The sequence below is a fragment of the Tasmannia lanceolata genome, unplaced genomic scaffold (genome assembly GCF_043159265.1).
Source record: "Tasmannia lanceolata isolate RefF3 unplaced genomic scaffold, GAP_Taslan_0.1 ptg000020l, whole genome shotgun sequence".
In the NCBI taxonomy this organism is placed as follows: domain Eukaryota; kingdom Viridiplantae; phylum Streptophyta; class Magnoliopsida; order Canellales; family Winteraceae; genus Tasmannia; species Tasmannia lanceolata.
The window spans coordinates 5,944,951-5,970,696 of NW_027518697.1; the positions used below are offsets into that span (position 1 = coordinate 5,944,951).

Consider the following 25,746-nt stretch of genomic DNA (forward strand, 5'->3'; position numbering starts at 1 on the left):
CTAGTAGTTTTCCCAAAAAAAAAAAAAAACTTTACAAAATACAAAAAAAAAATGGCATTAATGCGGGGTGGGGCGGGGCGAACTCCATCCCTTCTCCTCCCCTTCCCCGCACCGGGGAATTTTTTAAATCCCCTTCCCCTTCCCCACTCAAATCGGGGGAATCCCCTCCCCAGGCGGGGCGGATCCCCGCTTTTCCGGGTGAAATTGCCGGCCCTATTAGTTACACAAGAAAAAGATAAGCAAAGATAATGAAAAAGTTTTCCGGGAATAAAATTTCTTCTAGATAAATTTACTGCAATATAAACAGGTTCTAAAGTTAAAGATAGACATGCCCCTAGCAAAGAGATAAACATAAACAACCCTCTCTCTCTCTCTCTCAAAATAAAACTACCCCGCCTCTCTCTCTCTCTCTCTCTAGACATGCCCCCTAACAAAGAGATAAAAATAAAACTATCCCCGCCTCTCTCTCTCTATCTCTCTCTCTCTCTCTCACACATACACACACATCAGATGAAATGTTTTTTCATGGTTGCTAAAAATGCCATAGGGTCCGTTTGGATTCTGGAATAGCAGGACAGGAATAGTAGTTGGCTACGAAATAATGGTGGGAAAAGTACTTCCCCAATTTTTGTTGCACAAAATATAGTAGTAGATGGAAAATAATAGGGATTGCTTAGGTGAAGATTTCAGCGCACCCCATGCTTCTTTACTAACTCCCTCTCAGGCCTTCATATCCCTCTCCTATGGGCATGTTTGCCAACCACCATGAAGAATTATTTCATGGGTCAGATAGGAGCTCAGGAGTTGAGAGAGCATCAGAAACTCCAATTCCGCTACTTCAAATTTGGGTTTTTCCTTATTTTTTTGGGCCTTTTTTTATGCTCCCCTCCCTCCCCCCATCGCTCACAACTGGCAATAGTTCAAGGGAAACGATATCACCATTAACCGTATTTTGATGATCACACTCCTCACTTTATTAAAAAGTAGGGTATAGCCCGCACCATAGGATGACCCAAACTGTCCATTTGAAATCATTTCTGTAGGTTGATCCTAACATTCCGATCTATAGAAGGTTAGGATCATCCCGATTATTATCGTAGGGTTAGTATCAACCTATGGAAATGATTTTTGGGGCACAACCTGTTTAGGCTGTGGCCCAACTAATGGACGGTTTGGATCTTCCTATGGTGCGGGCCATACCGCAATTCTTAATAATGTGTGTGCGATCATCAAAATTCAAATCATTTCCCTAGTTTAATGGGTGAGATTTTTAGTCGTAGTCCATTCAAAGCAAGACCTGCACAACATGGTTGGGTGCAATTCCTACCTAATTGGAGAAGACAAAAGATGATCTTTGAGGTACTAAACCCTCGAGGTAAAACATGGTATTGAAAGCAGAGGGCATGTTATTTACGTGCTATTGGTCTGAACCCATTTTATTAGCCCCACCTTCTCGTCTGGTGTGGAAAACACACTTCAGCACATAGATAGTAGTAATCAGCAGTGAATGTCTGTTATTTCTGCCATATCACATATGAAGTTCTCATTTATACTGGACAGGGTTTTTAAGTTCCTCACTTACATTCCTGTTTTCACTTCTCTTGATTCTAAGAGGATTTAGTTGCAACGGCACCTGCTTCCGTAAGCACAGGCACAAGCTTCCCACTACTATGCATCCCAGTAACCGCTGTGAAGATTTGATAATAAAAAAAAAGATTTAGACTCAACCATGGTTTGAAATTTCGGTGGAAATTGGTGAGAATCTTATAAATTTGGGCTGAAAATTTTAAATTTCGTTTTTGGTTTTAAATTTTGGATTTTGGCCGAAATTTAAAACCATGGACATAACACCATCCATCATTTCAAATCAATAAGCTGCCTCGAAGGAGAAAAAAGGGAGCCTTTAAGATTGTTACCATCGCAGCCGCCTATATGCTTTCCAGCAATGAACACATTTGGGACAGTGGTTTGGCTGGTCCACGCCAGAAGTGCAGATTGTATTGCATTGCCATCACCTTAAAAAGCAAAAAAAAAGTGGCAAGGTAAATATGGTGGGGCAGACCATCACACTACAAGCATTTGCAGAAAAAAAACTCCAGCAACATCATTCTAAAAAAAAAAAAAAAAAAACAACTCCCGCAACAATTATGGTCTCCTTTTATTTCTAGATATTTCATGGTCTCCTAAAAATTGTAGTTAGGAGACTTCTATTTGTGCAGGATAGTATTTTAGGGTTTCGATAAAATCCAAGATTCAAGGTTATGGGATTGCTCTATAACCTACTTTTTGTTGTAATTTTGTGCAATGCTTATTATGCTTTTTTTCTTTTTTTTTGCTATTTTGTATCTTTTTTCCTTTTCTTTCCGTGTAATTTTGGGTGGGGTCCATCTCGGTCCCCTCCCCTTTCATAATATATCTCTGCCATTTCAAAAAAAGAATGAGTCTATGAGTTCTAAATGGTGTTTTTTGTTGTAATTTTGTTAGCTGTGAAGTGTTTTTCATCTTCACTTCAGGTGCGATGCTTAAAAAGCATTCTAGAATGAGTCTATGAGTTCTACATGGTGTGAGTGATGCTGCTGATATTTCTTCACTCTTTCCATATTCTCAAATTCCCTCAACAAAGATGAGAACCCACCCAAAAGCAGGTGTTTGCTTGTAAAACTAGAGGAAAAAAGTAGATTCCCTTTCTCTACGCCTAAAGAAATCTCTAATACCATCCGTCCCCTAGAGAGTGAGATCAGAGATAGCCTTATAATCAAAGGAAAAGCCCCTCTTGTCTACCACCGAACCTTCCCAACTTAAACTACAATGTGATCTTTGGAGGCATGCCTCAGACTACAACCACTTAAATTTCGAAGCAGTCAACACCTCCAACTGGAGACCACGAACAACTTCGAGTCAAACAGAAGTTATAACTCATAATCAACTGGGACTTGTCATATGGTATGGGCCAAACCAAGGTTGCCAAGGCGGGAATTGAAAGCGGGAATCGAAGGCTCCTGGGATGGTTGGAAGCGGGAATCGTGAGTTTGCCAGAGAGTCGACGGGGAATCGCTGAGAGTCGCTGGGGAGTTGGGATTCGATGGGGATTCGCAGGGAATCGCCTGGGAATCGGGGTTCCTATAAAGTGGGAATCGGGGTTTTCATAAATTGGGAATCGGGGTTCCCAAAATTGGGAATTAGGGTTCCCCAGAATCGAATCACGGTTCGGATTCGCAATTCGGGGATTCGCGAATCCCCAACTCCAGGTACGAATCCTGCTTCTCTGGGCCAAACACTGGGTAAAGGATGAGAGATTCCATCATCACCTTAGAAAAATCCAGATTGCTCTGATATTTGTCCCTCTGCTCTCAACTAACACGTGTGACCTAGGGAACTTGACAGAACTGAACAGCCACTAGCAATGACTTATTGAGAGCCATTATCACTTGCCTCCAACACTTTGCTCGTCACTAAGACCCAAAAAACTTGACAGAACTGATCATGTACCAGCAATCACTTGTTGTGAAACATCTTCTCCACATTGTCACTTGTCTCGAACGCTTTGTTCGTCACTAAGACCCAAAAAACTTGATCTCTAATTATCATCCTGGAGTAAGAGTAGTGTGGAAGGACACTAGAAACACAAACCAAAATAGGAGTAAAATGCAATAAAAAACAATTTAGGACAAAATATTGTTTTTAAAGGCGATTTGAGATTATTTACTTTATTAAAGGATTCTACTCTGTTCAGGACATTTAGAAGTGCTACAAAGGCAGAAAATTTGCAGGAAAGGTCTAGGATGTTTCTCTGGGAAGAAAAATGCTTTGCTGAAACGAGTATTTAGTTGGAGGGTTTTGATCAATTACAAAATCTTCGATTTTGCAAGGTTTTTAGCCTTTATCTAATGATATATCTTCGAAACAATACAGTAACACATTCTTCTCTTCTTTCTTTGTTTTTTGTCATCTTATCTTTTATTGGGGTACGTGCTTGGCTTTATTTTGGGTTGAATTTGAGTTAAAAAATTGTGATTCTTAATTTATTTCTTCTGCACGAGAAAATAGCCCCCATTTTCCAGCTTTCTAATCTAATTAATGAGTATGAAAAGATCTGGTGGTATGCTGCTAATGAATCCAATACCAGTTCCCAGTGTACGAAGCAAAAAAAGAGAAAAACCTTGACAAAGCAAACAAAGAAAGAGAAAAGTGGAGGAACAAACCCAAAACGGTAAAAAAATGGCTATTGACCAACTATAATTTATAGGGTGGTTTAAGAAAAAGAAACTTACTCTCAGAATCCAACTCGATCACCTTGTAATTCACTCCTAACTGTGATAACAACTGCTTAACTCGTTTGCAATACCCGCAATATGTCTTGCTGAAACCATAATAACATATTGGAATCAGAGTGAAGAAGTTCCATAGGAAATTGACAAGCAAATGAGGTGAAGCAGAATGAAAAGAAAAATCAGGATATAAAAAACTCAGCAAATTAAATCAAAAGAATAATGAAGCATGCATTACAGGACCAAACTTACTAAGGGGAAAAAACACAATTGATGCCTTTAACATCAGAATCGAAATACATGAAGAGACCGTTAAAAGTTCTAATGAAGAAATGCACATCAAGAAGAAAAGAATCGAAATACATGAAGAGACCGTTAAAAGTTCTAATGAAGAAATGCACATCAAGAAGAAAAGAAAACCTGAGCTAAACAAATAATTAATGAATAAGTCCCCAAAACAGTAAATTCAACGAATATTAAATCAGGATCACAGTACTCTATAAGAAAAATCAGGATCACAGTACTCTATAAGAAAAATCAGGATCATAGTACTCTAAGAAAAACAAAACGTTGGAAGGAAGAGCACACATTAACCCATAATTTCTCAAAAGAATTCCGAAGAAAAAATGAAATGAATGAGAACAAAAGATTTGCAACTCGGCACCAAAAAAAGAAAAGAAAAAGTGTACAACATTGCAATAGAAACAACATGAACATAACTCCAAAATTCTAAGGAAAAACAAAAAAAGTAAAAAAAGAAACGGAACTGAACAAAACACGAAGCTGGATCGTCATTTGAAGCAAAATCAGAATAACTAAATACCTAATTTTCTCTACAGATCTTTCCAAAATCAATGATCTTAAAATTTTATAAGAAACAGCACATAACAAAAATAATAAAGTAGAAATCGAACAGAAAAAAATCCTAGAACTTCAAAATCGAAGACTCTCAAAATGATGAGAAAAAAAAAAACAAAGCTCACATAATCAAATCTCAAATTCTAGAAGAAGAAACAAAAAATTAAAGTGCAGAAATCTGAAGCGAAGAAGAAACAGAACTGAAAATTAAAGTGAAGGATTTCTGAACCAAAATTAAAGTGAATGATTTCTGCACTTTAAAAGAGTCAAAACAGAACAGAACAAGAAATAATAATAATTAAAAAAAAAAACAGCCTAACTAATTAAAAACTTTTTTTAAAAAAAAATCAGTAGAATTTACCTCAGAAAAGGAACAGATTCAAAGCTTTTGTGAATGACAACAAAAAATCAGTAGAATAAAGGATAATCGGTGGATTAAAGGAAACCTCAAAAAGAGGATCAGATTCAAATCAGTAGAAGTTATCACAAAAATCAGTAGATTAAAGGATCAGATCCAGAACTTATAACAAATTAAAATCTCAAAAAACAAAAGAATAATCTCTTGTAACAAATTAAAACCTTAAAAAAAAAAAGAATAATCTCTCGTAACATATTAAAACATAAAAAATCAAAGAATAATCAGTAAAAATTTACTCAGCACGCAAAGAAAAAGGGAAATAAGAAGAATTATGAGAGAGACCTGAAGATCATGACGGGATTTGAAGAAACGAGTTCTTTTGCCTTTTCGAGCGCCATCTCAGAACCTAACCCTAATTCTTTTGCCTTTTCGTGCGCCATCTCAGAACCTAACCCTAATTCTTTTCCCTCTGAACTGAAAAATCCCCCCATTTATTTATACGTGCCCTAAACTCGTTTCTTCAAGTGGCAACGCCAATCGCCCTTTTTATGTCGCATCAAAACGTTCGCGTGCTTTTGCAATGGTCGGAGTAATTAATCTGAATCATTGTCATAATCCTCTTTTTAATTGCTAGCCAATTTCGCAGAAAGCTATTTTGCAGATGGCTTTTGCATTTGAGAACAGCCACATCAGATGAATAAGACAAAATTAATCAAAAAGTCTAACCATGTCGCTCTGTGAAAGCCAAAAAATTAAAATTTTCATTCCAGGGTTGTATAGGAACTTGGGATTGGATTGTATGGACAAACTCCCTTTTCACTCACCCTAATGATATTTGCACCCTCCCGAATCATAAATTTGTTTTTTTTGGAACCAAACAATTGAATGGGCAGAATTGGAATAGGATTCCGATTCCAACACTTTATTCAAGCAATCCAAATGCACAGTGAGATGAAAAGTAAAGGGTTTTTGCAATGATAACCTTCCTAAAACTCCTAAATAACACGCCCTCTTCAATAGAAATTGTTTCACCTCCCTTGGCGTGACCTAAGAATCAACCTTGATTTTTTTATTTTTTATTTTTTTCTTCAAAGGGTTGAGATGAATCTAATCCAAAAAAGCATGTTTTTTAATCTCAGCCCTTCACGGATTCCCAAAAAGGTGAAGGCTGATTCATGAGCAATTCATAAAATAGGGCTCTTTCTATTTTTATTTTTGAAAATTGCATCGTCATTGTTCAAAATTTAGGTAATCCGCCTCAAACGGACTTAAAATAAATTTTACATTTAAACTGGGCATAAAATTTGTTTTACGCCCATTTTACGTTGAAAGAAAAAGAGGCTAAACAAGTTAACCTAATTAATCCTTCTACTTCTATAATTAGTAGAAACATCAAGATCAGCGGGTAGAACTCACCCTTAAGAGCTAGCCATTATAAGGCGAAGATGTCCAAGTTCTTATAAGCCCTTCCATATCAATGTGGGATCTTTGGTTTCACGCATGGAGCTCCAACAATCTCCCCTTCCATGCCAAATTAACGTGGGAACTAATAAGAGATATCCATCTCCAAGGATTTTCTCCATCCTCGAGAATACACCAGAGTGAGCATGCCCCAGCTCTAATACTTGTTGGAAAGCCCATCTGTATGATTCTTTGATTCAGACAGAGACGAAAAAAGGGCCTTGTTTTCCAACACTATTATCAATACCATCATGCAATTGTATTATATCCCTCCACCCACACAAAAAAAAGAAAGGGATAAAGACATCCACTTCAACCCTTATAGTTTAAAAAGTGACAAAGACATCCCCTCTAGTTTCGTTTTGTTTAAGGTGTGCCCCTCAGCTGAAGGTTCGTTCATAGATTGAAGGGTTAGGATGATCTGATGGAGCTGATTTTTTGGGCACACCCTATCTATGTCAGGACCCATCAAATGAACGCTTCGGATCATCCAAATAATGTGAGCCAATACCCGAATCCAAAGCGTTTGGTAGTGTTAGAAAAAGTCAGCTGTCGTTGGATCAAATAAACATCAAGGGTGGCGTCATGGTCAGGCAACACCATATAAAAAGTTACAAGGTTTTTTCCGATCCACTACTTTTAAATGGGGTGGTTGGCCACACTTATTTTAATATCACTGCCCATATAATTTCTATAGGCACCTAATACCTGGACCACCATATTTTAATAATCACTTTATTTTTCAGGAATTGTAATAGCCGTTGACAGCAGGTTAAAATTTTGTAAAAATGAAGGTAGTAGTGTCGTTATCAAAATAAGGTAGCGTGATATATTCTAGGGTCCACTAGTTAAGGTGCATTATTTTACACTTCTACTTTATCCTTTCACATTATCTGGGGCCCACAATCGGTATGACCCTGATTTTAAAACGAACAATAATGGCTTAACCAGTGAGGCGTGACTTGGAGATTCCAATAATAATAATAAAATTCTCACTCATCAGATGATCCTAGCCGTTTGATTTGCAATCATTCAACTTACACAAGGAAAAAACAAAAAAAAATTAAACACCGACTTCAGTGCCAAAGAAAACAATATTGAATAGCTTGGAATTTTCAATGGTTATGGGATCTATACATCTTTTGCTTTGTTTGACTGAGTGGGGAGTGCAGTTATCAAAATGAGGGAGTGTGTGTATCATTTGCCCATAGTTTTACACATTTTTCCAATGGGAAATATCATTTTTCTTTCAAGAGAGAAGTGGGCCCCATTGTACATTTTGAGAAAAAATTACAAACGAGTGTTGATTTGAACAAGTATACCTAAAAACCTAATTAGAATAGAAGTTAAGATAGGTGCAACCAAACCAACCCAAACTAAACCAAACCTCTTTTTCATATATAAAAACCCCTACTCTCTTAAAATTCTGTCAAACTAAGTTTTAAAGGAAGAGAAGCCCTGCAAATGGCCAGAAAAGAGAGAGAGATGGAAGAAGAAGAAGCTCCTATCTATGGAGATGTCTTAGATACTATCCTCTCACACGTTTCCCTGCTCGATCTCTTGCCAGCTTCACTAGTGTCCACGGCGTGGCAAGATGCAGTCTCCATGACCCTTCATAGCCACGCACGTGCGAAACCCTGGCTCATCCTCCACCTCCAAAACACCCGAAATCCTCATACAACAACAACCCATGCTTATGATCCACACTCACACGTGTGGGTTAAAATCCCGCACGTGCGGATCAAAATTCCACACGTGCACATTCTGCACCCTTCTCCCCTCCGCTCTTCCCACTCAAATCTCCTCTACACTTTCTCTCCATCCACATTTTCCATCTCATCCGATCCGTTCAACGCCACATGGCGCGAGATCAAGGCGCCTCAAGTTTGGCGATTGGACCCGATTGTAGCCCTCGTTGGGTCCCATGTTGTCATAGCTGGTGGCACGTGGGAATTTGAGGATGACCCACTAGCTGTGGAGGTGTATGACATCAAGTCCCAGGTTTTGCACAGGTGTGAGTCAATGCCAACAACTATCAAGAACTTTGCATCTGCACTGTGGTTATCTGTGGCTGTATCTGACCGGAAAATGTATGTATTAGAGAAACATTCGGGCGAGTTTTGCTCATTTGATGTAGAGACACAGACATGGGAAAAAACTTTGAATTTGCAACCGAATCCATCGGTTTTTTTCTCTGTAATCGGATCTTTATCGGGCAATAATAAGTTGATCCAAGTTGGGTTAGTGGGCCACGCTAGTGACGTCAAGAACCTAATGATTTGGGAAGTGAATTGTGATACATTTGATCGGGAAGAGATCGGAGAAATGCCGTCGGATATGCTTGAAAGACTCAAGAATTCGAATTCGCTTCTTCACGCGATCGACATCTCTTCGATGGGAAACTTTGTATATATTTATAATCCATCAGATCCGAGAGAGATCTTCCTTTGCGAGTTCAATGGATGTGTCTGCCGATGGGGGGAGGTTCGTAATTCAGTTGTAAATGATCGATATCGAATGGAAAGACATGTGTTTACATGCTCAATGGTGGGGATCGACGATCTACGGAATGTTTTCCGAGCTGGGAGTCATAATTTTCCTGCGGATTTGACCGGAAAATGATTGGGTTTCGACCACAATTGCATGAGATTGTAATTTGGTGAGCCCCTGTATGTGTTTTGTATTCAGCCACTGATACTATTGGAATTTTGTCAATAAAATGGAATTTCTAACATGACTATGTTACATGAATGAAAGCTGCAAAGACCAAATGCCTCTTCAAATAAAAAAATCAAAGATCTTCTAGCAATATGAATTGTCAAAGTTCTCAGGGAAGGAATAAGGGATGATAAAATGATGAAATAGCTTTTATGAAACCTTAATAACAAGTGAAGCATAGCCCCAACTTCATTTCCTTTTCTAAGGACAATATCTCTCTTCTCCTATACTAAATTGTTTCACTGCCTCATCAACAGCTCAAGTTACTTGCCCAACTAATCAATTGGTTTCATAGATCAAATAAAAAAAAAGAAATGATAAAGAGCCTAATAAAAAGGGCTGGTTGTCATTACTTTTCATCAACTTATTTAGGTGAATGAAGCATGCATATCTAACCATGTGTTTGGATCTAGGGAAACAAAATGATGGAAAAGAAATTCCATGACAAAAAGTTCTTTGGAAAAAAAATTCCACATCTAGAAGTTTAGCAATTTTCCTTGTAAAGAGAGGAGATTTTGGAATTTGGGAAAAAAATCATGAAAAATGAGTTTACCAAACAATGAAAATTCATTTTCCATGGTAAAAATTTGCAATGCGTTCAAACAGCCCTTACGAATTCGTTTAGTTGCTTCACTTTATTAGGGAAGTGCAGCGCAGGGAAATGATGTGGAGAACGAATTGGAAAACCTATGAGATGAGTGTTTAGTTGTCAGCAAACTGTAGAGAAAACCCGTACGGGTGTGGCTCTTAGGGTAATTTTGACACGAGTTCAAATCCCCTTGGCTTACCTGATGCATGTGGTTTATGGGTGATTGCGTGCATCTGTAGGGAATAGTCCCACTCTAAAAATTGGGGTGGGTATACCCTACGCTCAACTCAACTCATCTAAGCCTTCGTCCCAAACTAGTTGGGGTTGGCTAATGAATCCTTTAGAAAATTTTCATGAAGAAGGTGAACGGATCTACCTGGCCCAAATTGACTAAGTCTAATCCTGACACTAGTTGGGTTCGTCTACATGGATCATTTTCTTCCATTCTCCCCTATCCAAGGTCATGTTCTCTGTTATGTTCCAAGCCCTCGAGTCTTTCCTCATTGTTTCTACCCAAGTTGTTTTCAGTTTGCCCCTACCTCTTTTTACTCCATCAACTTGGCGCTAGTCACTTCTTCTTACTGGAGCATCCAAAGGCCTGCATTGGATATGCCCAAACCATCTTAAGCGGTGCTCTCTCATCTTCTCCTCAATTGGTGACACCCCCACTTTTTTACAGATGTCTTCATTTTTAATTCGATCTTAACCTATGTCATCCAAAAAACAAAAAACAAAAACAAAAACTGTACAGAAAATAGTAATGAAGCGTTTCATAGAAAATAAATAGAAAGTTTATTGAGTGAACACTTTGACAAAAGCCATCATGTGGAGCCCACGTAAGGCTATTCCAACATCTAGTTCTCTTGGATTGAAATAGTAATTACTTATATGCCTTCTTTTTCTCTTTCATGTTAGAAAAAGAGACTACCATTCTCACCTGATAAAAGGATGCCATTGCCGCAGATAATTCCTAGCCGAAGCAAGATCAACTATTAACAATTCTTACCATACTGAGCTGTACTTGACTGTAATACTTACAAAGTTGTCACTAGAATCTTCGCCTCCAAATTCAATGCAACTGCATCGATAAATTCTTCTGTGCTCAAGTAGAACTCTCTTGATACCCTGTGTCAGAAACATTGCAGAAATTTGAGCAATTTTTCATAAAGGGAGGTACGTAAATGAAGTAATAACTGAACTGAAGCAGGCATATATTGATCACAACAGTTCAAGGATGATGAACCTTGAAAAGTAGGGGAATAATCACTCGGGCTTAGAATATACAAGGACTAAAATATTGAAACTCAGAGTCCATGAGGAAAACAATTGAAAATTCAACAAGAACTCTGTCTTGTTTGAAACCTTATTAAGGGGTTGAAATTCCCAGTTTATTTTATTTTATTTATTTATTTTGTTTTATTAGACGATCTGAGTCTTTCAAGTTTCAAATCAAATTTTTTGTCCATTGGGTTTGCAAAGAACCTTGATCAAAGTTCAATCAATAAAAAGTTCTTCCTCAAGTTTTTTAATTCTGAAATATATGACAGCTGATCGGAAGTACACTTTAGCAACCCCTATTGCATATTATGGAACATCAGCATTCAATTAATTATTTTCAAGATCTGAAAGAATCTAGAGACGGTATTCTATAAGCTACCATGCCATCATGCCATAGACGTGGATGGGGGTCAGATTGATACCAAATAGGCTTGCTGTTATCATTCCTATTTTTATGAAAAACAGGAATCCAACCTATTTTTATTGGGAAAAAAAAAAACCTTCATTCCTCTGAGCAAGGTCCTGAAATGTTCCTCCACGCCTTTCTATTGAAGCACGTTATGAAAGCTATGACAAAACCAGGAGGGCAGGTACTGTTCTCTTTTGTTTCTCTTTTATTGTTTGATGGGATATTTTCAGAATAGAACTTGCTGCTATAATATTCCAGAAAGAACGGCATCTGAACTAATCAAGAAGCTTACTTTTCACTCATATGGGCATGCAAAGAAAGCTACATGCATGTATAGGTGCTTGAAGAACATTCTAAAGAATCTAAAGTCTAAACCTATTCTAGACTCGATTGTAAAAGTTACATAGAGCTTCGCTCTCATAAGCTACACAGAAATTACATTCATATGTCTAGAAAAATCAAATATACAAGTTTCAAGAAGATGCTAAGACCATTATAGACTATCTTAATTAACTCTCCATCAATTCTTCAACAGACTTTGGAACCCCTCCAACAATTCCATAATGTCCTCAGATGTTTTGTATATGCGAAAATGCCCCCTATTCTAGACTCCATTGTAAAAGTTACATAGTACTTCGCTCTCATAAGCTACACAGAAATTACATTCATATGTCTAGAAAAATCAAATATACAAGTTTCAAGAAGATGCTAAGACCATTATAGACTATCTTAATTAACTCTCCATCAATTCTTCAACAGACTTCGGAACCCCTCCAACAATTCCATAATGTCCTCAGATGTTTTGTATATGCGAAAATGACCCTGATGAAAAACTTCTCAAAAAATATCTTTGTAAACCTGGTCCAGCCGTCCAACAGCCTCCACATCCCACCCTCCCCCTCCTTGGGAATCAGTTTAGGAAAACACACAAAAGCCCTGAAAAGTACTACAGAATTCGCAGTTAAAATTGTCAATCCTGGGTCAAATCGATCGATGAGTTTGTCCATTGCTCCTGAATTTGTCTCATAGATCCTGAATTTTTCCTACAAGTTGGCCATTGATCCTGAATTTGTCTCGTTGATCCTGGATTTCTCCTGCAAGTTGCAGAATTTACAAGTATAGAAAACCCTTCAAATCGACTCCAAAGTCATTGTTTCCAATTGGGGTTTTTTCAAACACCACTTTCGCAAAAATAAACCTCCAGGAAGGTCACAATTCGTGCAAAACCTTAGCTTTGATTTTTACACTAAAAAGAAATACTAAAAACGCTCGTTTGCCGAAAACTCAATCTAAGCCGGTCAAACCAGTTCCAATGCTTTCAAAACTAGCCCATGCACAAATTTTAGTCCCATATTGCTTCTTCAACTCAAATCTTAAAACCCTAGACTCTAAAAGGAGTGGTAAGACCCTATTCAAGGACATGGCAAGACTTCAAGAGAGATACAATACAAGATTTTTTTTTCTCAAAGTGAAGTACAAGAGCTCTGAAAGAGTTGTTCAAGTTCAAGTTCAAGTTCAAGAGCACCTCCAACAAGAAGCCTGAGCCAAGCACACGAACTCACCCTCCTCACCTCTATTTAAGTTAATATTTTCAAGTTTATAATTTAATATTTGCTCAAGTCTTTAAATTCAGACTCCTGCATGCTTAGGGTCTAGATGATTTTTTTTTACAATAATTTAGAATCTTTGTTTTAGATTAGTCAATTTCAGCATGCATGATGTAGATTAGATTAGTTTTGTTGTTCTAAGATGGTTTGATTTCAAAATCCAATTTTTCATACAGCTAATTTGGATTGGACCTTCAAAAGCTCTTTCTAGTTCTTTCTTCAAATCCTGTCCCCTGTAACCTTAGCCAATATAGTATATCATCGTCTCCATCTATCCTACGTTTTCAATCCAAGACTTTTCTTTATCCAAAACTTGATCCCATCTAGAGGGCTCACTACGCCCCAGAAGCTGATCTACTGACCATTAAGTCAATCAATGGGATGGCCTGTCGATCAAAAGATTGACCCAACAATCGACAATAATAGGCGTGGATCGACTCTGCAGCATGTGTGGTTCTAGGCAGTTCTTCACCCTTATTCTTATACTCTTTCAATAGTTTTAATCACTTTAGTTCGTTTGGATGATAGGATACATGTCCCCGTATTATTATTTTGTAGTTTCATGTTAATTTAATGCATCCCTCAAGCAACAATGATAAGCTTAAATATTTTAGTCTTCTTTCTAAGGATGGTGCACATATACGACATGATTCTCTTTTAACATCAAAGTACGATTTAGATTTCATTCTCAGCACATTACATAGCAAAGGCACCATTATTTAATCAATCAAACATGATTAAGATCACATATAGAGTCTTGTGGACATGAGTAAAGACCGACTTTTGCCAAGCAGCGTTGGCGGCAGCTTCCAATCCCATAACCTGATTTCAAACCCCCTATGATTTTTTTTTTCTTTTTTGAATGGTAAACCAGACCCCCTATGATGTCGAAGATAAATCCATTGATATCAAAATCAACTCTTAGGTCCTAGGCCCTAACCTAAGAGGAGACTATTCAAAGAAAGAGGTGGTTAATTCCAACTCCCGACCCCCATCAAAGGCGTGCATCGCTTCACTCTGCATCACACAAGTAGAGGGATGGCGGGGAGATAATACTAGTGGTGGCAATCTTCATGAGAAGAATAGCTCATGGTGATGCCATTTTACTATTGGTTACACAAATTATGCATATCAACCATAAAGTCCATCTGCATGGTGGTCATAGATGGAGCATGGAGGATGCATGCAACTATGAGTTCCATAGGCATGGTAGCAGCAAATAATATTTTAGTTTAGGCAATGGGGCCAGAAAATGAAAAGAAATTGGCTTCATAAATGTTGAATTCGACCGAGATTCCCCCTACAACCAGCTATGACCGCAATGAGCAATATCTTGGGGCTTTCAACTATTTCTTCTTTTTTTTTTTTTTGAATGGCAACTATTTCTTTTCCTCTAGAAAGTAAGAAATTATAGATGATGATGACCTTGAGCCACCTTTCTCTGTTATCAAAATTTGAGGCAATATGCTACCACATGCATTCATGATCTTCTATAATTTCATGTAAATGTTAATCCAGTTATGTAGATTTTTTGCAATTGTTACTTATTTACCTGTTTCAATCTGCATGTCTAAATTTATATATCAATACAAATACTAATATTTAAAAAAAAATCATTACAAATACAGTCGAATTGCTAGCCATAGAAAGTAAACAGGTACCATGTCTCTATCAATAAACTCAAAACAATTAATAAAATACATGTCATCAATAAGTCCAATATACACAAGGTCAAAATTTAATAGCCTAAAAGAGAGACAAATATCAAACTATCAGAGTAATATCACTAGTCACTAGACGGAAACACTTTTTTTAAACAATTCCAAAAATATATCAAGGACCAAGAAAAGTACAGTTACCACCCATGACCGAGGTGATCACAGGGAGAAGATTAGACCACAATATTAAAATTTACCCATACATATATAAAATCAATCCTTCGATACAAATTGCATCAGAAAATGTAAACTTATCCACCATAAAGCATGAAGAAATATTAACACAAGACCATCTTTCAGGAATACTAGGCAAAGGTTAGTGAAGCACAAAAGAATAACACCAACAAGAAATGCAAGATAAATCTTGATTGGAGCACAGGGTAACAATACTAACTTGGGCCCGTGGATCAGAAGGGCGAGATCCTTGGTCATTTTGCCTGACTCGACTGTTTCAACACAAGCAGCCTCTAGCTTGCGCACAAAATACAACAATCTGTCGTGTTTATCAAGTTTTGCCCTGCATAGCGTTGTGAAGAAAATATGACAAGGAAGTTTCAGAACACTGAAGAGTTCAATTATCATGTTCAATATAACTAATTAACTTTTAAATATCTAACAAATTAAGCAGATATCCCTGCTTAAGAGGAAGAGGAGGTCTATTCACTTTTTGTGAATGGTTGAGGTTAAAAACAAGGGGAAACACAAGTGACGTAGGTGAACCAAAATGATTTAACTATCTCTGCAACTATTTTCTTCGCGGCGGATGTTATATCGCCACTGAGGAATGCAAATGTCTCTAAATTTCAACTGCTTTTAGCTTTAATTTCATCGTAGCACTATCTACAGTTGACTAGCTTAGATGCCATATTGCAGAAAAATCAAGTAAAAATCAGCATATTTAGTGCAAGTCCAAGGACAACAAGTATAAAGAACCTGTGTTCAAGGCCACGAGTCCAGGCAAATATAGAAGCAATACTATTTGTACTAGTCTCTTGTCCCTTTTGGTGCAGACGGAAATGTCGAGTCACAGTCCCATGAGCAGCTTCAGCTTCTAATGTCTTCCCATCAGATGATAACTGGAAAAGAAAGCATTCATATGAAGCTTAATGCCGAAATAAATAAGTAAACATGAAATCCATAAAGAAAATTGTAATAAATTGGTAATTGCAAAATCAAGCATTCATGGGGAAACTTATCTAATATTAATGCCGAAACAAAGAAGTCAACATGAAATCCATGAAGAAAGTTGTAATAAATAGGTAATTACCAGCACAGATGACATTAATCCCAGAGAACCAAATCCTGCACCCACCAAACAACTTTTAAAACAGGACAAGGAACTTGGCAATATTGTCAAGATATTTGAAGGTACTTAGTGGTACATAAACTAAGTTAAAAGCAACATAAAGTTTACTGGATAGATTAAATCAATTAAAACAATGTAGAGCTAATTATTTCTAGTGGCACATCTGGAAATAAAAATCCTCATCCGAATTCTTGATTTTATTTTTTCGCATTTATTCAGCTTTAATGTAAGCAAGAATTGGGCTTCAGCCTATAATCGGCCAGATGCAAGGTCCATGAGAAACTAAAACTAGCTGAAGTTGAAATGCAATGGGAAAGGCAAGAAATTGTGCTTTGGATACTTTTCTTCTTTTAGAAACAAAACTGCAGATCTGTATATTTGCTGTTTGCATATATGCGTATTTAGATCTATTTATTCTCAGTGGATTTCTATGAATGACTGTAAATATGAAGTAAAAAACAGAACCTATCATAGTTTCAATAAGTTGTTAGGGGCTTAAAAGAAAATTGGAAAGGTGTGACCCAAGTAATTATGGGATCAACTAGAAAGGATAATAAGAGGGACACCGTATTGCCACCCACTTGTTCTTGTACTTTCCACCCATCAGTTTTATTTAAAACCCTTATGAAAGACAGAAAGAAGATGCACTTCATCTCCCATCATGTTGGTCACGCAAAGAACATGGGAGAAGATACAATCAAGCTAGCCCTATTCGCGCCACTCCAAGCCACTCCATCTCCCATGATGTTGGTGGCACAAAGAACATGGGAGACCGAGATAGAGTAACTCAAACATAAGTCTCATATGTGCAAAATATCCAAGGACCAGGGCATTTGTCATTAAACCAAAGAATCAGAGGAATTTCTCTCCACACAAAGATGTCTATCCTATTACAGTTGAGAGAGATTTAAACCTTCTGGGAGCGCTCTAAAATCATATGTAGAACTTATTAGTTTGCACAAGTTCTTTGTGAATTTTATGAACCAATGAGAAGACTATAAATAAAAGTTATGGGTAAAAGGTACCAAAACAAGGCAATACCAGATCCCTTCAAATTGTATATGTGTGTGTGTGTGTGTGTGTGTGTGTGTGCGCGCGCGTGTGTAAAAAGAAAAAACCGTCAGGTGAACTTCTCTTCTGACTGGAAATCTACTCAAACAGGTAAAGAACCATGCATGCATTTTAAATTGCCAGCATTCATAAAACATCAAGCTGAACGGTTAAACCCATGAGTTTAAGAAAGACAATTTTGCATTTTGTCTTTCACTGATAGCATAACTAAAACCTCTGAAGCAGATAAGGCACCTTGAGCAAGGAAATCACTCTGAACATCCCCATCATAGTTTTTGCAAGCCCAAACATAGCCACCATCACTTTTAAGTGCATAAGCCACCATGTCATCAATTAGCCGATGCTCATACCTAAATAGAGGAGAAAATTTAATATAGACTAATTAAGATATGTTGGGCATAAAAGTACTAACTTGCAGATTCTCCAAAGTATGCACACTAACCAAATTGATTGCTCTTCAAATTTGTCCTTCCATTTTTCTTCATATACCTCTTGAAATATATCCTTAAACCTGTATTGTCCTTCCAATAAGATGGTGCACAAACTGATGGATATCTAAATTCTATAATAGCCTAAATCAATTTTATGAATTAGAATACAATATTTTGATAACTATGCTCTGCAAGTACGGATTCAGGTGCCAACCTGCCATTCATCGCATGGTACAGGTAGATGGTTAGGAAAACAAAAAAGAACTGTGTGGAATCAACATTTTAGTATTCATATAACTTTCTTGAAAGACACATACATGCAAATATTCTCCTAACAGACGCAAATACATACCATGTTATCTGGATATGGATACAGGTGTCCAACATGGAAAGGATCAAATATGTAGTTCTCTAAATTTGACCTACTTAATACTGATACATTGTTACAAAGGATCCAAATTTTAATAAAATTCTGCCAATAAAAAAATAAAAAATACAGCCAGTAGGAGAAGAATTCTTTTATGATAGGGATTCCGAAATAATTCTTCCCCTATCGAAATAATTCTTTTTTTTTATTTTTTTTATTTTTTTTGTGATCGGGAATTCTTTTATGATCAGAATAGAATTATTTCGGCCGAAACCAGTATGAGAAGAATTATTTCGAAAATCCCGTAATTTCTGCCAAATTTTGGAAATAATTAAATAATTCTTCTTTTTTTTCCGGATTTCTGCCGAAGTTTCGACCGAAACTGAAACCGAAATTTAAATCCATGATCATAATAGTGACCAAAACAGGACCAAATATACATAGATCGGGGCATACGGCATACCCTCTTATTGATGAGAAATTGAAACATTTGTAATAGCCACCAGCAGGATAAGAAGCATATGCAGTACACATAAACACCAGAACAATGGTATATGACACAGAAATACAGTCAAGACACTAGTACTTGTGAACCACAGTTTGGAAGTAATTATCAACATATGCTTTGAAAATTGACGAAAATATTAACTATAATCATATTGACATATGAAGTAAAAAGTTTCCCAAGATATTCAAGAAAGCATATTTACGTGTGACAAGTAAAAAATTTAACATAATTCAAAACGAAGGCTACCTGCCATCATATTTTTTTAGGATTGTGTTTTTGGTGCTCAAGTAAAGTGGCCATTTCTTTCCATATGCCATTGACATTGATGATTCAGCAAAAGCTCGAATAGACTAAAAATTACAAAGAAATTCCATTAAATTGTGACAAAAGATTAAACCAAAAAACATTTTTCCAAATAAAAACTTGATAGGGACAAACCTCATCAACATTGTACATAGCCAATGCAATGCCAGGACCTTTAAAATCATAAACATTTAGTTCCATTGATTGGCCTCCCTCAGTTGGCTCTGAAATTCGAAAAAACGAGTCAAAGCATTGACAGAAAGCATTAAGAAGAACAAAGTATTAAAACCTTTCATCAGTTCCTCATATAGCTAATATAGTTTCTATGAGCTCACCAAAAACCATCTTAAGCTTCCCTGGTCCTCCAATGACCATGTCAATTGCACGATACTGGTCCCCGAAGGCATGCCTTCCAATGCAGATAGGTTTCTTCCAGCCTGTATAGTATTACAACTCAATGAAGTATAAGACAGAAACAACTATTTCAGGCATTTTCATGATAATGGGAGAAATAGGGCAACCTTGAATAATCCGAGGAATATTCCGACACAATATGGGCTCCCGGAACACAGTTCCTGCAAAAAAAGGAATTAGCAATTGTATAAATAGAAGACCTAAAATGAAGCCAGACAAAAAAAACCCATAAAATAATGAAATAATCCAAAATACGATCTGGTACACAATTTTTCTCAAAAAATGCATAATAAACCGCCATCTTCTTAAGGTTGCTCGACAACTGTTATTAAGTTCTACAGTGCCAACGAAGTATTGGTCGTATGCCATGTTGACTGCAACATCTCTAATCAACCAAATTTCCTCCCGGATACCCCAGTTGAACTCTTCATTTCAACTACTTTGTCTTGAAAAACCATGCTTTCCCATTTCCTTGTGTGGTCTTTAGTCCTCTCTTCAGAGGGTGTTGGGAGAGTTCAAGGTTGAATATAGTCCTGTCCTGATTCCAATTGAACCCATTGTTCTTCTCCTACTGGTTCTAAGGGGTATTTTGAGAAGGAATTGCCAGTCTACTCAAGAAGGCCACATCCAAGTGGAGGTCCTCCAAATAAGCAGACAACCTAGCCAAGACCCACAGCCCCATATAATCTTGACGATCTTGATATGCCCATTGATCTTCAAAAAACTAAGTGTCAGTACACTGTGCATCCAATTTCTAATTTTGTATCTTATTTTGTTGTGTCCTTCCTACAGAGCTTTCTTGTCTTTTCAGTCCTCTGTGTCTCTTCCCTCCAGGTTTTCTGAGGCAGCAATAGATCCTAAGTGACAGCAGGCTACGAATGATGAAATATAGGCCTTAATAAAGAACAGAACTTGGGAACTAGCGGACTTACCTAAGCAAAAAGAAGCTTGTGGGTTGCAATTGGGTGTACATAGTCAGAAATAAGGCTGATGGTCCGGTTGAAAGATACAAGTCCTGGCTGGTTGCATTAAGATTTACAGGAAAGTATTGAATAGATTACAAAGTAACCTTTACTACTATCGTAAAGATGAAATCTATCATAGTTCTTTGCTCTCTGACAACAAGTTTCTCTCGGGAGCTTCACCAACTGGATGTTTAGAATGTGTTTTATACGGTAATTTACAGGAAGAAGTCTACATTTCTCCTCTTCAATGGTTGACATTCGTAAATTATGAAAGTAAGGTTTTAAGGAAGTCCATATATGGATTGAAGCAGTATCCTCAGACATGATTTAAGAGGTTTAGCCCAGCTGTGAAGAGATTTGGTAATTCACAACCCCATGTCAATCGTACATTGTTTATTAAGATTTAAGAGGAGTGGTTCTCCTAAGCATAACTGTTATAATATATATTGAAGATATCATAGTGGCTGGAAATAAAGCCTCAGAAATTTTCCAGTTGAATGCATTTCAAGAATAACACCTCAGAAATTTGTCAGTTGAATGCATTTTAGTTGTTAAGTTTGAGAACAAGGATCAAGGAGACAAGGAGAGCTCAAGTACTTTCTTGAAATTGAGGAGGCATGGTCCAAAGAAGGGTACCCAGTCAACCAAAAACTCATTAAATTCGCCATGCTAATCATTGAATTGCCCGAGTTGACTCGAAATTACCTTTTGTTAGTTCTTGTCCAAGTACAAGCTAAACACTGATATAACAGCAGCTATGTAGAAATTTTAAAGTGTAAGCAGCCCAATAAACTACAAAATTTATCACAGATAAGGTGGGACCACGTTATCATTGTCATGTGAACCATGCAACAAAAAAGAATGCAATACTAACCATTCAATATGTTTCTAATTGTTCCATTGGGGCTCCTCCACATAGACTTAAGTCCAAATTCCTTAACCCTTGCTTCATCTGAATGAAATGAATCACAAGGAAGCCAAATTAGAACCATCTGTAACTTATTAGCCAAGGAATAATGAATATCTCAAACTGATGCATATACCAAAAACTCTATAATTTATCAAGTTCATCTTAAAGGATTTCAGGAAAATAAAGAGTATATGCTTATGCAACATTATAAATATAAACAGAACCATGAGTATACTTACAACAGAACTTCACATAACACCTTAAAAAGGTAAAAAGATTGAAACTTGACGTCAAATAAACTAATCTTATGACATTCAATCTCAAACAAACTAGCCTATCAAATACAATGGAATATAAATATTCTAATAGAACAATCCCTAATTAGCATTTCAAAAAAAAATAAAATAGAACGATCCCCAATTCATGTGAATTAATAGTTAATAGCTATGTACTTGACACAAACAAGTGTGTAAAACACAAGGAGATAGCAGCCATTGCAAAACTTTATGTAGCAACGCATCAAAATTTCATTTGAGAACATTGGGACTTAGGGTTATCAGTTAACCATTTTACCTTTGGTCTCCCTATCTTGAACAATCACCAACCAATTTCAGTACAGATCTTGAATGGAGTAACCTTTAAACTCCTTTTTAGATATGGTCCAACAACAAAAATTACCATTGCTCTTTCCAAACACACTACCAGGGGTGAACTGCTTGCTGTTGTGAATAAGCCAGCTTCTCTCCTTCTAAGGCCATGTTCGTTTAAGATTGAAGCCACAGATTGTGGACCCCAAACCGATTACAGGACTCAAACTTTAGTTTAATTTTGAGTCCTGTAACAGGACCTAAATCTCCCAACAGATTGCATATGATGTCAGCATCCTCATGGTTTGATTAGCTAGATTAAAGGAAACCAACTGCTACAAGGGCGGGCTACATGTGATACCACCCCACCCCACCCACGCCCCAAAACACCCAAAAAAATTGTAAGATCCCTCTTCTCCTCCCCCCCCCCCCCCCCTCTCTCTCTCTCTCTCTCTCTCCCTCCATATATCCAAATCCTTCATCTGAGCTGTGCATTTAACCTCTTTCTCAAACCCTAATTCTAAGTAACATTATGTTTGGTATGCTACAGTGGAAGTCCCTCTATGCAAGCGTATCAAGTAGAAGACCAAGCATTTGTTCCCTCCCAAAGACCCTCTTCACTCAGCATGCCCCTAAAAGATGTGTACTCCCAGTTTACCTTGTTGCAGCCCAAAATTATGACATCCTTTTCTTCTGCATAAATTCTGCAAGTAGGATTTAAACATATTTGAAGTTCAAGGTATCCTATAAAAGGTGTTTAAACTTCGATGACAAGTATAAAATCCATAACTAAATTATTCTCCAAATTGAAGCAGTCGTGAAGATAGCAATCACAACTTGAGTAACCAACTGGTAAATAGCAATTTGCACAATAGGGTGCCATGATCAAGATGGTCAACATGTTTCAACAGCATGTTTCTTAGGACTTTCTAAGTTCTAACCAAGGGGAATTTAGAACATGCGTAAAAGAATAAATTCACTAACCTGGGGTTATTGTCGCACATTTCACTGCAACGTTGTACCTGCAGCATGAAAAGATTTGAGAAATAAAGATAGATCACTAGCAAAAAGCTCGTAGGAAACATGTAACTGAATTATAGTAACATTTTTTTGTTGCAAATGCTCGGGATGTTTACACTAAGCAAAAAAACCCAAAGTATGGACTTGTTTTGGTATAACTGACAATTATTAAGCGTGAATGATTTTTTTTAGGAATAGCCTGGATTAACTCAGAAACACCACATTGTGAATGGTGAGACCATTGATCTGAAATCCTAAGGTGAGACCCATTGGTGATTGCCAGTGGCCCAAAAATATTCAAGGAGGAATAAGGGTGGACATTGCCAAATGCTACTAACGCATTCAACTACAATAACCAATATCTAAATCATAACTCATTGGCACAAAGGCCACGTGGCTAAATAACAATTTTCAGAGCTTTAATATAAATAAAAAGTAAGAATTTAGTAAAATTTCAAAAGAATTCTCATCATACTTCAACCATGAAATCAAAGCATACATAAGTCAAGCTCTAGCTAAAGCAACTAAAACCAGTATCAAAATCTCTAACAATAAGAACAGTAAAATAAACTTCTCCGCGCAACATACTTTAGTGTAGCTTCAGCACTTTCCACAGTAACCTTGTCGTCTGTCGCATCCCGATTCAAAAGGCCTAAATCGAAATACTTGATATCTAAATCAAGATATGGATGAATGAGCTGTGATCACATTAACCTAAATTAACTTAAAATAGAAATAAAAATGCTTCACGTCATGATTTCTTTTATAAAGAGGAGAAAGAAAAATTGAAAAGATGAAAATTCACCTTCTCCTTAATCATTTTCCAGATAATTCTCGTCATTTCATCGCCTGAACCGAAAAAAAAAAAACAAATATTTCAAAACATTAAAAAAGAAAATTTATAAGAATTTAATGTTCTTGAGTGACAAGATATATTAGGGTTTTGCCATTAAAAAAGGATAAATTAGGGTTTTAAGAAGCTAGAATGTTCTTGAGTGACAAGATATATTAGGGTTTCGCCACTCAAAAAAAGGATATATTAGGGTTTTAAGAAGCTACCGTCCATTTCAACGATGGGATTCTGGACTTTGATTCTGTCAATGGCGGCTGAAGATGCAAAGCAACGAAGGGAAACATTATAAGAGCGATTAGACAAGTTAGGGTTCTTGAGAAGTATTCCATTAAAGGAACACTGGTGCTTGGCAGAGAATAATTTAGGGTTAGGGTTTTTCCTGAGATTTAGAGGGGCGGATGAGAGAGTGGCAACGGCAGACATTTTTCGTAAACCTCGTAGCCACATTCGGTTTTTTTGAGAGAAGCCGTTCGAATCGAAGCTCTGTCTCCTTTCTTTTAAATACGCGAGTCGGATTGGTTAGGTGATTCGCGGGAGCTTTCTAAACTGTGAGCCTCTCTAATCTCCACCGTAGAAGCATACACGTGTACGGGATCGAGTAAATGGGAGGGCCACGGACTAGTTGTCTAAGAACACCCCTTTCCTCTCCTTCAAGAAACGAATTTGCAAAAGAGCATGAAGTTGAAGAGAGGACTAAAGAGATACCCCTCCACGAGAATAAAAAGGGTCCATTTGGTTGGAATCACTTGGAAATGGAGTGGGAACAAACAAGAGTGGATAGAAAGCTCTCGGAATTCTTCAATTAGAATCCAACCAATTAGGATTCAAACGGACCTAGACAGTGTAGATCTGATCAAAATTGGGTCCCTTGATAGACCTGTATGAGAGAAGCATGCAGACTCGAGGCAGCTACATATGGCATTGGTCATGTTGATCAAGTCAAGTAAAGTCAAAACTAGGATGGATGATTGGTAACTGGTGCTTTGGAAGACCAATGGCGGTTTGCAGTGACAGAAGATAGTTATGGACTTGCCAATGGAAAAATCTTCAAGGTAGCTGAAAAATATGCCAAGGTGGTGATAATTGGATTTTAGTGACTTGTTTCTCATTCTCTAGTTGTTTAACATCAGGAAGAGAGAGACCAAAAGGTTGGTTTAGGTTTGGGAAACACAAGCACATAAGGCATTTTATATGCTTCATGTAAAGAAGACAGAAAAACTTAGGACTGAGAGGTTCTTGCAGGCGATGGATACGTTTGCTACTCCTGGGCACGAGAGAAAGCTTGGATTTTCTTGTGGGTTGGGAAAAGACAAGGAATGACTTTAGCCATATTAGTTTTAATTCCTTGTAGTTCTCGTATATTCCTTACTGGAGACACAGGCATTACTGTCAAACCATGTAAACTCTTGTGTGCATCCTGTATGTAAACTACTTTTACTCTTTGAGCCTAAACAGGTGCTCTATTTTTTATAACCATCTATGTTGTTTTTCTAGCCATCCATTTGCGAGGCATTGATCAGATGGTTGGAATTCTCCGATTAATTTGTTGTGAGGCATTGATCAAATGGGTGATTAGGGCCCATAGGAGTTGTAGTTCTTTTGGCATAGTCCTATTGTAACTTGTTAAATAATCAGCAATAAAGATTAACATTTGCCTATTCGCGTGCTCTATTATCTTGTGTCTGCTTGCAAACTCAGCATTTCTTATTCTCCCTGTTTTGTAGGTCTGACCCCCACAACCTTGTTA

The 25,746-nt window shown here is 37.2% G+C and overlaps 3 protein-coding genes across 4 annotated transcripts; 1 reads left to right on the forward strand and 2 right to left on the reverse strand.

Annotated features, from left to right (window-relative positions):
• Positions 1-1,406: 1,406 nt before the first annotated feature.
• LOC143854511 (glutaredoxin-like) lies at positions 1,407-6,019 on the reverse strand. Of its 2 annotated transcripts, XM_077364512.1 has the most exons (5): positions 5,933-6,019; positions 5,827-5,890; positions 4,272-4,360; positions 1,917-2,015; positions 1,407-1,687 (listed from the first exon to the last, which is right to left on the reverse strand). In XM_077364512.1, the coding sequence occupies exons 1-5, from the start codon at positions 5,973-5,975 to the stop codon at positions 1,608-1,610; spliced, it is 375 nt and encodes a 124-aa protein (XP_077220627.1). In that variant the 5' UTR covers positions 5,976-6,019; the 3' UTR covers positions 1,407-1,607. The 2 variants fall into 2 exon arrangements, with proteins under 2 accessions (XP_077220627.1, XP_077220626.1); XM_077364511.1 differs by having other exon boundaries at positions 5,827-5,987.
• A 2,341-nt stretch (positions 6,020-8,360) lies between these two features.
• LOC143854049 (F-box/kelch-repeat protein At1g23390-like) lies at positions 8,361-9,679 on the forward strand. Its single transcript, XM_077363773.1, has one exon. It carries the CDS (start codon positions 8,410-8,412, stop codon positions 9,565-9,567), a length of 1,158 nt encoding a protein of 385 aa, XP_077219888.1. The 5' UTR covers positions 8,361-8,409; the 3' UTR covers positions 9,568-9,679.
• Positions 9,680-10,998: 1,319 nt separating this feature from the next.
• LOC143854048 (Isocitrate/isopropylmalate dehydrogenase family protein) lies at positions 10,999-24,657 on the reverse strand. The gene is made up of 15 exons (XM_077363772.1): positions 24,206-24,657; positions 23,952-23,995; positions 23,735-23,844; positions 23,111-23,148; positions 21,504-21,581; positions 19,772-19,825; positions 19,586-19,687; positions 19,386-19,474; positions 19,194-19,297; positions 18,084-18,152; positions 17,876-17,991; positions 16,532-16,566; positions 16,198-16,340; positions 15,659-15,781; positions 10,999-11,377 (listed from the first exon to the last, which is right to left on the reverse strand). Exons 1-15 carry the CDS (start codon positions 24,444-24,446, stop codon positions 11,287-11,289), a joined length of 1,437 nt encoding a protein of 478 aa, XP_077219887.1. The 5' UTR covers positions 24,447-24,657; the 3' UTR covers positions 10,999-11,286.
• Between the last annotated feature and the right edge of the window lie 1,089 nt (positions 24,658-25,746).

What these genes read in the sequence shown, in the direction of transcription:
- LOC143854511 (XM_077364511.1), bottom strand. Translation starts at nt 5,975, where the DNA reads ATGGGGGGATTTTTCAGTTCAGAGGGAAAAGAATTAGGGTTAGGTTCT. An exon ending in AATCCCGTCATGATCTTCAG is followed by an intron (nt 4,361 to 5,826) that starts GTCTCTCTCATA and finishes TTATGGTTTCAG; the next exon opens with CAAGACATATTGCGGGTATT. An exon ending in GATCGAGTTGGATTCTGAGA is followed by an intron (nt 2,016 to 4,271) that starts GTAAGTTTCTTT and finishes TTGCTTTTTAAG; the next exon opens with GTGATGGCAATGCAATACAA.
- LOC143854049 (XM_077363773.1), top strand. Translation starts at nt 8,410, where the DNA reads ATGGCCAGAAAAGAGAGAGAGATGGAAGAAGAAGAAGCTCCTATCTAT.
- LOC143854048 (XM_077363772.1), bottom strand. Translation starts at nt 24,446, where the DNA reads ATGTGGCTACGAGGTTTACGAAAAATGTCTGCCGTTGCCACTCTCTCA. An exon ending in ATGTGCGACAATAACCCCAG is followed by an intron (nt 21,582 to 23,110) that starts GTTAGTGAATTT and finishes CATTTCATTCAG; the next exon opens with ATGAAGCAAGGGTTAAGGAA. An exon ending in GATTAATGTCATCTGTGCTG is followed by an intron (nt 16,341 to 16,531) that starts GTAATTACCTAT and finishes TTTCTTTTCCAG; the next exon opens with TTATCATCTGATGGGAAGAC.